The sequence below is a fragment of the Lynx rufus genome, unplaced genomic scaffold, assembly GCF_022079265.1.
Source record: "Lynx rufus isolate CCGP_SWC_20201006 ecotype Redwood Valley unplaced genomic scaffold, mLynRuf1.p SCAF_8, whole genome shotgun sequence".
NCBI lineage: Eukaryota > Metazoa > Chordata > Mammalia > Carnivora > Felidae > Lynx > Lynx rufus.
The window spans coordinates 46,458,700-46,470,459 of NW_025814896.1; the positions used below are offsets into that span (position 1 = coordinate 46,458,700).

The 11,760-nt window shown below is 44.8% G+C and overlaps 2 protein-coding genes across 2 annotated transcripts in view; one reads left to right on the forward strand and one right to left on the reverse strand.

The window, feature by feature from the left end:
• The window catches only part of XRN2 (5'-3' exoribonuclease 2), a 78,327-nt gene extending 75,296 nt beyond the window's left edge, over positions 1-3,031 (forward strand). Inside the window, exons 29-30 of the mRNA XM_047067977.1 lie at positions 139-277; positions 2,490-3,031. Of these exons, the coding sequence (XP_046923933.1) occupies positions 139-277; positions 2,490-2,555 (205 nt within the window). The 3' untranslated portion in view covers positions 2,556-3,031. The remainder of the gene's footprint in view (positions 1-138; positions 278-2,489) is intronic.
• A 6,335-nt stretch (positions 3,032-9,366) lies between these two features.
• Positions 9,367-10,852, reverse strand: NKX2-4 (NK2 homeobox 4). The gene is made up of 2 exons (XM_047067829.1): positions 10,384-10,852; positions 9,367-9,983 (listed from the first exon to the last, which is right to left on the reverse strand). Exons 1-2 carry the CDS (start codon positions 10,838-10,840, stop codon positions 9,367-9,369), a joined length of 1,074 nt encoding a protein of 357 aa, XP_046923785.1. The 5' UTR covers positions 10,841-10,852.
• Between the last annotated feature and the right edge of the window lie 908 nt (positions 10,853-11,760).

Sequence of the window (11,760 nt, forward strand, 5' to 3'; positions counted from 1 at the left end):
TCACTCTAATACTGTATGTCCCATTTGACAAATGGCAAAGTAGATCATCCTAAGATTTGGAGATGATGCTGGATAGTTTGAGACAATGGGCTGTATAACAGATATGACTTCTAATGCCAACATGATTCTTCTCCACAGAGGCGTTGGGGCTGAACCTCTGCTGCCATGGAACCGGATGCTCCAAACCCAAAATGCAGCCTTCCAGCCAAACCAGTACCAGATGCTAGCTGGACCCGGCGGGTATCCACCCAGACGTGATGATCGTGGAGGGAGACAGGTGATACAGCGTGGGCCATGGGACAAAAAGCCTGCTGCTCACTTTATACTTAGCATATTTTCTTAAAAACATTTCTGGAAAAGGTCACTGATAGAGTAGCTCAGCTGAACTTGGCTCCCTCATTGTAAAATGTATATAGGGTGATAATCTGCCTTACTAAAATCTGTTACACCATGAAGAATTTTCATCCCCAAGGCTCTTTCAATCATAGCAGTCAGTGGTATTTAGCACAAATAGGGCCAGTTGCCAAAACCTATTTTTTTTTAATCATTTAAGGATGTTGTTCTTTAAGTAGAAACTAGATCTCATGATAGATATTAATGTTCTAGAAACTGAAAGTAAGAATCTATCCTTTTAACCTTTTAACCTTATTCATCTTAGAAGTCTCCTATCTTGATTCATCAAATACCCTTTTTCATGGAAAGAAATCTCTCCTTCATCATACGTTTTTTGTTTTTTTTTACCAAATTTAAATAGCCGTACTTGATTCAGTATAATAATTCCTAGACAAATTTATTTGGTATGTGTAAGCTTCACTTTCTTCTCTGTAAAGCATCCGGTTTTAGCATATTTAAGCGAGAGGTCTATTTGTCTCAGTCTATTTGTCCCCCAGCCATTTGACACCCTGGTCAGTATTTACATGCTCTGCAATCAAATCCTAGCCAGAGAACAGGGTCAGAATGCTGCAATTTAGTGTTTTAGTGTGTGTGGTGGTCATGGAGTTTGGCACCTGCGGTGATGTGAAGTGGTTTTAAAATTGCTTACCTGGTATTGCCTACAGGTCTTTTGCAGTGCTTTGAATATTAATTTTCATATGCAGGTTCTTGTCATGCATCCCTTTATGTAAGACTGCTCTTTTGACAGCTAAGAAAAAAAAATTATACTTTTTTGTGTGTGTTCTTATAAGTGTTCACTTCACAAGAAAATAATCATTTTAATTATCTTTTGAGAGAATTTTGTTACAATCCATTAAAGTCTGTTCATAGACTTTACTTTGAACACTGTCAGCCCAAGATGTCTAAAAATCCCATCAATGGTTTGAGACTATTTATGTTAGAGAGTTGATGGGATGATACTAGGCAGTCTAAATAATGAGTATTATTGAAATGGGGACATACTTATAAACTAGAAAAAACCCTGGAGAATCTTCAGTCCAACCACCTCATCTTCCAATTCGGAAACTGAAACCACGTGGTGCCTGCACTTGGGCAACAGAGTTGGGGCCTGGCTGCCCTGTCCTTCTGATCCTGGTTCATCATGTTTCCCATCTCCTTCAGAGGCCTTCCTTGTAAGGGACTCTCTGCTGTTATAGCAGGTAAAATAATTATTCACTTAGAAGATATAAACTAGTTGGTAAGTTTGTAATTCTTTTAGGACCTTTTAGAAATACATTTCTTTTTCTCAATCTCTCTTTTCATGGAGATACTTTTTATTAAATCACAGGTTTTGAAACACTATTAATTGCAGAAGTTCATTGTTAAAAACAATGTTAATTATGACCCCCACTGTATTTTAGTGAGGTTTATATAACTCATAATTTAAACTACTCCGTGACAACATGGGGGCAGGACAGTCTGTTTCAGAATCCTGGAAGCCTAGAAAGGAATTTTGATGGAATCTTATGTTGTGCAGAAATGTTATTTGCAAGTCTACTAGGATATGTTATGAATGTCACCGGTAATTGTTCATGTAACAATCTAATGTGTTACTTAATACTCTACAATTTATAGCTAAAAAAAAAAAAAAAAAAAAAAATCCCTAAAATAAGTAGTTCATTAGGCCTCAACTCACTTAGCAAGCTCTTGCCTTGGTTAAGCAAAAATGACTTTTCTAGTGTAATATGTCTAAAGATGATGTAGGCATCTTACTACACTGTGGCTTGAATTAATGCCAGGGATGGCAGGGAAGATTGAGAACCACAGAACACTTAACTATAGTTCATTTGTGTACATTGTAGGGAATTTCTTCAGTGCCTGTTATGGCTCATTTGGGTAGTTTTCAGCAGTAGCATTTGTGCTGGAGTCCAGCCTTGCAACGAGCTTTGCATAAAACTGGGGGCCCAAAGCACCTATTTATGAGACACCTTCCATATGATATACTTTTAAGACCTATTCAGCTTCTTTATGGTGTGTTTTTCCAGAGCAATGTAAAATTAATTTCTTTGCAGAGGTGTTAATCCAGAAAATAAACTCTTGCTTTTGCTTATTTTCAGGGATATCCCAGAGAAGGAAGGAAATACCCTTTGCCACCACCCTCAGGAAGATACAGTTGGAATTAGGCTTTTGTAAAGCTTTCCCAAATCCTTTCATCGTTCTACAATTTTATGCTATTTGTGGAAAGATTTCTTTCTCAAGTAGTAGTTTTTAATAAAACTACAGTACTTTGTGTATTTCTTTTAACTGTGTATATTTCTACTGATCTGATCTCACTGTTTATGTTGCTTTCCAAAGATGTGTGTTGCATAATACAGTGGATCTGAATTTATTATTGCTTGTAAAACACATTTGATGGAATAGGAATACTGGTTTTTCATTATGGTTAAAAATCAAACCAGCTGTGGATTTTAAAACACAGTGTATTCTAGATCATCTGAGATCCATGCTGATTTTTAATGCACAAGAATTAGGTATGAACTCTTGAGTTGGAATCCTCAGCCAACTAGAGTATATATTGTTCAGTATTTCTTTGGAAACATTTCATTAATGTACTTGTCTTATGAAAATTTCTGAACTTTAGTAAAAAAAAAAAAAACCTCTGGTCTCCTGTGTCCTTATTCTTTTATAGTTTTTAAACATTGAAAATCTTGGCCAAATGTGTTTTTTTTTTAAGTCATTTTTTTCAGAAAACTATTTCTATAATTAGATGTCAAAAGAAAACCAATGTAGCAAGAAAACCCAGCCATCTCCTATATTAATAAGTATGTCAGCTATTGATTTGACTATACCTTCTCTGTGAGAATAAGTTAACGTACATTTTATAAACTTCATGTAGACTTGTACTCCAGTTTTAAGGACTTGTTTTAAATCTTTAAGGTGAAAAGTTTGATTCATAGCTAATTAGTCTGTACTCCTTAGCATGTTTTTTACGTTATAATAGATTTGTTTTCACTCATTTTTTTTTCTTGCTACTTAGCACACTGTTATTACTCCTTATATTTATGCTTGCATTTCACACATGGCACTTGCACATGCGTTTTCACTTGTTTGCCAGGACAAATTCACACACACACACACACACACACACACACACACACACACACACGCGTGCGCGCTTGCTGCTTTGTTTCCATTTGCCTGTTCTAGCCTAAGATTGTAGAAAAAGGCTTCTCTTTGACCTTCTAACTTAGGACATTTTTGCTTTAATATTTCAGCTAAGGCACACTTGTTACTCTTAGCCTATGTGGAAAAAAGGCCACCTTAACCTTGAATAGGAAGTTATTTTGAAGCTATTGAGTTCTTTGCTGGTGATGGGTGAATAGAGTAGGGTCCTTTATTGTTGAGACAAAGCATCTCTCTGCTGGGCATTAACAACACAACTATTGTATATTAACCTTCACAATACATTAAAGTGATAACACCTTCTGTTAAATGTCTCTATTTTCCAAATACTACAAATGAATAGCCATCTAAATCAAGTATTGCATATTCCAAAGGACCCCATATAAATGTCTTCCTGTCTGTAGCTTTATAGACACCCCAAACGCACACTTTGACAGAACCTATATTTTCTCAAATCTTTTAGGTTTTAATTTTAAGCTATCATGAGCTTGTCTATAAAGTAATTGTTTTTGCTTGGCCTTTCAATTACGTGTAACTGTGAAGTTTGAAAACGAACGTTTAGAGTATTTTGAAGACATTTAAGCAAAAAAGCCTAATGGAAAAGCTGTGCCTGCCTCCTAGATTCCCTCCCTCTTAGAGGTTTGGTGCCCCGCAGCACACCTGCCAGCCAGCTGAACCCTCACTTAACGGGCCTTCTCCGTTCCTTCACCCTTGCTACACCTCTTCTCCCTTACTCTTCCTCTCCTTCCCACGTCTGAATCTGCCAGAAAAAAATGCATTCTATTCAACAAGTGTAAACGCCTTTTAGAACTTCAAATAGAATATTTAAAGCTATAAACATTCCCTCCGCATTCAGGTGTAAAAATAGTTAATGGGCCAGATTTCAATAATTAATTATATTATCTTTAAGACAGTAATTCAGGGTCTAATATTAAAGATGCTTAAAATCTTGGAACATGAAAACAGAGTGACTTTATTGTGGCGCTAAGGGCCCTTAATGCGCAGTTGTCTAACCTTTAAAGATCAAATGAGGTGATGCACGTTAAAATACAAAGCCGTCTACAAACTATTAGCCATTTGGCGTTACAAAGGCAAATTGGGTGTAATGAGCGAGAGGTTAATGTTCTTGCCAGGGCGCGGGGCGTCTGGACCGGCGGGGGTGCGGCTGATGGTTCCAAGCTCCGGTGTTCCCCCAGGCGCGTTGGAGGTCGGGCGCACCTCCGACCGCGTCGAGGGCCCCGGGGCGCGGCGACGTCGCAGCCAGACGGGGATAGAGGCGACGCCCGGGAGCCGCGGACCTGGCGTGGCGGGAACAGACGCGCCGCTTCTCCGAGGCAAGGTCCCCCAGACCCACGGGGCACTGGCGGGCGGGGGAACGCTCGGCCCTCGGCGCACGTGGGGGTCGCGCCTGGCGCCCACCCGCTCCTCTCGGCCCTCGCGGCCCCGCCCGCCGGAGTCCCCAGTCTCGCCACTCTCCGGCCCGCCTCCCCTCCCCCGCAAGCCGCCGTTTCAAGCAGGGCGGGCACGGGAAAGTTCAGACCCCCGACCCGCAGGGTGGCCTGTGTGTCGCGGCCCCCGCCTGGCCCAAAGCGGATCATTGCAGCAGCAGCAGCAGCAGCAGCCGCCCTCGGTTCCTGGAGGCGGCGCCGAAGCTTCCCCAACCAGCTCGTTTCGCCGTCTCAGCTCAGTGCACGAATGCAAATACCGGACCCGTGAAGAGATGATGGAAATCTTCTTCCAAGGCTGCAGTTTTAAGTTCTAAGTCTGAACATAACCGAAGTGAGCTAAACTTAGAAATCTAAAATTTAGACGTTGTCTGATGAGTCAACACTCCCCATTCCGGACGGCAGAAAGCTGGCTGGTTCCGTCCGGCTAGTCCGGTACCTCTTCCCGACCGCCCCAGAGGATCATGGAGCTGAGATCCCGCCACACTGTCCCTGGCGATCGACTGTCCTATTACTGACCAGGAAGAAAGTCAACCAACAATAAAATGACAACCGCCCGTTCTCGATGGATTTTTCCTCCACGCAGAGTAACGTTAACTGCTTGTGTTGTTTCAAATTTCGTATTTATGGAATGAGGGCCAAAAGAGAACATGGTATGATTTTTGTATTTGAAATGGGAATAGAGCTATTCACTACTGCAAAATAACTCTAAGTTTGCACAACTTAGAGTTAGGCAGTATTAGTGGTTAAACCTTTATTAGAAGTCACTTAAACAATGACTGAAATAGAGGTTACAAGGGATTTTAAAAAATAGTCTTTCATTCAGTTTTGGGTACACATTTTATCCAATTGCAGATAAATATATAAAGCAAAAACAGTGAAACCAAAAAAACTCTCCCAGAAGCTTCCACTAGTCCCCACTTTAAAATAATAAAAGTAATCTTGAAATTACAAAATTATCTCAATACTTACTAGGGAGAGGGAATTCCTGAAGGGATGTGAATGCAATTCCCATCTGCCATTTTCTCTGAATCTTCTCCAGATGTTCACCAGTTTCACTAGCAGTAAAAGGCTATTCCAAAAAAAATTTTTTTTAATAAAATGTTTCCTAACTCTCTGTCTCATTGGGTTTGGACATGGGAAGTAGCAGCATTTTAAAAAAACTGGACTGAAATAGTTAACATACAGGGGTTTGTCCTCACACGTTAGTGTTACATTAAACAGTTGGGCAACATCATTTATGCTTTGAACAAATGAAATTTGTCTTGCCACTACATAATGCATTATTTTATGCACAAACTGATATCTAACAATGCAGTCCGTGGGTCTTTATGTGATTGTGGTTCACAAATTTATTCCAAAAGTCTTTCTAAATCAGTATTCAATGCAGCTAACAAAGCACCTCTTTGGAAGGTGCTTGCACTTAGTGAACAGGATTCTCTGATTTGCTTTAAATTGAAAGTAAACAACTGATAGCAGGATGGAGTTTGAACACAACATCTGTGTTGATAAAAGTCTGATTGACTACTTGTTCTGACCATTAGGTTTTAATTCTGAGCAAAGCCTTAAATAGAAGACAACTGGGTTACACCCTCCACGAGTTCCATATAAAAAACACCCTTCCTGTGTCCTTTAACACTGCACTGTCACACACCCAGTGGTTCAATTTGCATCCCGACACAGATTACAAAAAAAGTACCTGCAATCCCTGCTGTTCCTTTCTGAAACTTTGATTCTGAGTTTTTGTTTCCGTGCGTCAACTGGAAAAGATAAATTTGTTGTACAACCCCAAAACATTTTTTTTAAAAATACCACATCTGCAGTTAGCGTTTCTGGAACCAAGTTTTGCTGTGGCCTCTGCTAAACTTTAAGGGGGCTTTGTTCCACTCAGACCCTGCGCGGGCCCTCCCTTTTGGTTGTGAAGACACTTATCCTCCTCTTCAGTTAATGAGTTTCACCTAGTCTGGCCATTTGTGTTGTTATAAAAGATCTGCAAAGCACTAATTGCAAAAGAAGGAAAAAAAGCTCTTGCTTTGCGTTAATCAGAATGTGGAATTCTTTAGCAAAAACATTTTCTATCTTAATGTTTCAAGAACCAAACCCTATCCTAATTTCAGGATGTGCACACATAAACTCAGTGCATTTCTGGGTGTAGAACGTCAAGCCATCTGCAGCAGTTAGTTCTGGCAGTGGTTCCCTTACTATTGAGAGCAATGCTGAAAGGAAAAAGATACGCCTACAGCAAATACACTTTCAGAAAATACTGTATAAAGAAGGCTGTTTTTTCTTTTCGATTCAGAGTTGACTTAGTCTAAGAGACTCTTTGCTCTAGAAATAAATTATATCAAGGGAAAAAACTGTCCATGAAGACTTATTTTCTTTGTTTCTTGGAGCCTTTAGTCCATAAGCTATTATTGTTAAGTATTGGGCTGTAAAATATATATACATATTGCAAATTTTGTGGACATTTGGAACATGTTTTCTGGAAGTAAAATTTCAAAAATCTGGTACTACTGTGAGGAAACCAAATCAATATAAACAAACATTTCAAAACTTGGCACATCAAAAATAGTTATGTTAGCTTGGCAAACACTTTAAAAGTTAATTCAATTAATATGCAAAAGCCCAAATTGGGAGAATTTTCTGTAGGTGTGACTGCACCATTTTCATAGTATTATTTTCTGCTCAAATTATTTATGTAAAATGTTTTCAAAAAATTAGTTCTTTTCCAAAAATGCATTCACAGACTTTTGATAAAGGCTGATCCCCTTGTTTCTTCAGTGGTTGCTTTTTCCCCTCTGTCAAAGGGACTGGAGTTTTATGATTACTATTACTTATTATGTAAAATACAGTTTAAAGAAAGTGCATGTTTAATTTCTAAAACACCTTCCATAGGATTCACTTTGCACATTCAGAAAAAACACCTGAACAATGAAGTGAAATGAAATGTTTCAGCCTCAAACTAATTCTAAAACTTCAAATGTATAGGAGTTTTAGGGTCTTTGGCAACCATTTGTTTATCATTTATAAATCATGCTTTATCCATGTTATAATTTTCATTCATTTTATATAAACTAAAGTCCTTCAGCTTGCTTTTGGTGTTTTTACTCCAATACCAGTTATTTAAATTGTGAGTAAACTGAGCTGCACTGTCATGTGATGCCAAAAAGTGCAAAAAAAAAAAAAAAAAAAAAGCCAAACCAAAATAAAACCTGTACAACTTAGTGAAAAAGAAATGACCACTTGACTTTTACAAAAAAAATACTTCGGATTCTTTTAAGTTATATTTAAATATCCATTTGAAACATAGGAAATATAAATTGGCATATTAAAGAGTAAATACATTATTTGTACAACAAAACACCAACAAGATCGGTGTGCAACCCCTATTAGGTTCGAGATGTGGGAAGATTGTAAATATTTCTTATTCTTTACATTCTGGTTACAATTCAATAAATCACTTTATTCTCCTTGACATGCTTTGAAATATAGATTAATTGATGTGAATTTTAGCAAATTTGCTTGCTTGTTCTAGTATTCTGGTAAGGTATTCAAATTCAGACAAGCAAATAATTTAAAGAAAATAATTTGTCTATGAAAGGATAGCGTGCATTTATTTTATCAGTTGATCTGTGAGACCAGATTTCACATAAAAAGTAGTTTGCAACCCTTCCTTCTTATAATGAGCTGCAATCTTACGGAAGGAAATACCCTCTTTCAGGGTAATATAGAAACACTAATTCGCCAAATAACGATTAAAACATTCTAAAATCAGCATTAAATTTAAAAAGCTGTTATCAATGCATATAAGCAATGTTTTGATTTTTATTTCATTTCTGTATTACCTAAATGGCAATGATTCCCCTGCAATAATGTTGCTATGTGCATGATCCACCTTGAGCTACAATTTACTTTCAATCAAACATTAATGAAATTGCACTTAAGGGGGAGGCCTTTGAAAATTAATCTCTCAAGTTCCACTCCAAAAAAGCATTCATTGTTAAAGCTGGGTTGGTTTTTAGAGCTACAAACACCAACAACGTTTCCTACTTTTAAAACTCTGAGAGCTTTGGTTAGGAACGTGGTGGATGTAGACACAGCCAGCTTCCGAATAATTTAGGAACTTCTGGAAAGAAGAAATCACCACTTCAGTCTTCTGGCGTGGTATTATTCAATTCCAGGGCCGTCGCGGTCCCCCAACCCCCAGCGGAGAGGTCCAGAGCGTGCCCCTCTCCATGACCTATTCGTTAGCTTTTGATAGTCGCGTACACAAGGGTCCGCTTCGGTGTTTTCCCCATCCGTTCTCGAAGTTCCTTGCACACCCTCCGCGCCGCAGGCAGGACCCCAACCCGGGGCGCCCGCGCGGTCACCACGTCCTGCCATAGAGCAGGTTGGCGCCGAGCACGCCGCCGCCGTAGTCCCCTGCCGCCGCGTCCAGGGCCGCCAGACCGCCTCCCGGGCCGTGCAGCGCTGGCGGGCTGGGCGACAGCTCTTCGAGCTCGGGCGCCGGCGTCGGGGCCGGCGGCTGCGGTCCGGCCTGGCCGGGTGTCGGAGTGCCGGCACCGTTCTGGCACGGCTTGCCGTCCTTGACCAGCACGGGCACCGCCACGCGGCGCGGGGACGGTGGCGGCGGCGGTGGCGGCCCCAGGCCGCCCTCCTGCTGCAGCTGCTGCGCCGCCTTGTCCTTGGCCTGCCGCTTCATCTTGTAGCGGTGGTTCTGGAACCAGATCTTGACCTGCGTGGGCGTCAGGTGGATCATGCTGGCCAGGTGCTCGCGCTCGGGCGCCGACAGGTACTTCTGCTGCTTGAAGCGCCGCTCCAGCTCGTAGACCTGCGCTTGCGAGAAGAGCACGCGGCGCTTCCTTCGCGGCGCCGCCGCCGCCGCGTGCAACGGCGCCAAGGTCTTGGCTGCGTCCGCGATGCCCGTCAGCGACCCCATGCCGGCCACGTTCACGCCCGCGGATGGCCCCATGAACCTGGAGACTGGGGAGGGGCCCGAGGGGAAGCCCTGTGAGCGCCAGGCCCGCGGGGAGCCCGCTCCCGCCGCCGCCCCGCGCTCTTCACACCGCGCCGGCCGCGACGCCCGTGGGACCCCGGGTGGGTCCCGGCACCCTCCGCGCGCCCAGGGGCCCAGTGCCCCCCGCCCCCCGCCGGGTCCCACGACACCCCCCCCACCCCCGGCCCGCGCGCCCCCGGCTGGGTCCCAGCACCCTCCGCGCGCCCGGCGGCCCAGGGCCCCGCGCCGGGTCCCCGGACCCCCCGCCCCGCGCGCCCCCGGCCGGGAGCCCAGCACCCCCAGCCACGCGCGCGCGACCTGGGCGGTGACAGGCAAAGCCCGCGCCGTCCGCCTGCCCTCAGTCCCCGCGCTGCCCGCCCCGCTCACTTGACGAGTAGCGCGGGTCCGGGTTGGCGCCGTACCAGCCGGTGGCCGCGGCGGCCGCGCCGCCCCGCATGCCGTCGGTGTAGGTGGGCAGCTCGCCCACGTTGCCCAGGCCGCCGTTGCAGTAGCCGCCCATGGCGCCGTGCGGGAACTGCGAGACGCCCGGCGGCATGTGGTAGGTGGCGGCCGCCGCGGCCGCGGCCGCCGCCGCCGCCGCCGCCGCCGCCGCGTTGTGGCCCGCCATGGCGTGCGGCGGCTGCATGCCCGCCACCGCCGCCGCCTGCGAGGAGGGGCCGAGCGGCGGCGCGCGGTAGGCGGCGGCGGCCGCGGCCCCCAGGGGCGCCCCCAGGCCGGGCGGCGCGCCGTCCATGGCGCTGCCGAACTTCTTGTAGGTCTCCTCGATGGGGCTCAGGATGTCGGACACGGAGAAGGGCGTCGTGTGCTTGGGGCTCAACGACATGGCTCGGCGGACGGCCAGGTAGGGGTGCCCGGGGCGGGCGCGGGCGGGACGCGGCGGCCGCTCGTCGCCGCCACCCCGGCTGCGGCGGTAGCGCCTGTGACGAGGAGTCGGCGGCGCGGCGAACCCCCGAGCCGCGGGATCTGGGGTTTATTTTAGTCCGCCGCCAGGTTTACGACAGACTCGGGGGGCGGAGCAACATCCCAAACGAGCAAACAATGGTCATTGACATCTTTTTCTCTACCCTCCACCCCCTGTAATGGAGGCAAAAAAGGTAAAGGGGGCAGTTGGGTGTTTCTTGAGAACATCACCCCCCTTTGCTTCCTCCATCCTTCCCGCCTGGAACCCCGGCAGTTACCCCAGCCCTCGAGCACCAGAAATAGAAAACTCTGAGGTCGGCGTCCAGGCTTGACGTCGAGGACTCGGCGCTTCTTTCCATCCAGACCGCAGTTTTCCAAAAGGGACTTTGTAGCAAAGTCCGGTATATTTGGACAGCGGCGATGTGGTGCTGAGTTGGAGGGGGGTGTGCAGGGCTCTCTTGGTCCTCCCCGGTGACCAGCCTCTCATTCGCGCCATCATCTAAAGTGTTAAAAAAAAAAAAAAAAAAAAAAGGCTCTTGGGTCCCACCATAAGAGCGCATAAAGAGATGAGGTACAATGACCACCCTCTGCCTTTGTAAGGCTTCTAATTTATGCATCTTTAGACCCTTAAGCGTCATTTTGCGGGTAACCAAACAGACACTTCTAAATTAGCTCCAAGTAGCCAAATCCAAAGAAGAGAGAAAACATGCACACAGAGACACCCACAAATACACAGATGCTAACTTGTAAGTATTCTGTTTTTATCTGTGGGGATGGAGGTTGGATAAGAGGAAGAGTACATATTTATTTCTTGGGCTATTTCGTCTTCAATTTGCACATGTA

Excerpts from the sequence above, each read along its gene's own strand:
- NKX2-4 (XM_047067829.1), bottom strand. The coding sequence starts at position 10,840 with ATGTCGTTGAGCCCCAAGCACACGACGCCCTTCTCCGTGTCCGACATC. Across the intron at positions 9,984-10,383 it reads GGACCCGCGCTACTCGTCAA|TCTCCAGGTTCATGGGGCCA; the intron begins GTGAGCGGGGCG and ends GCCCCTCCCCAG.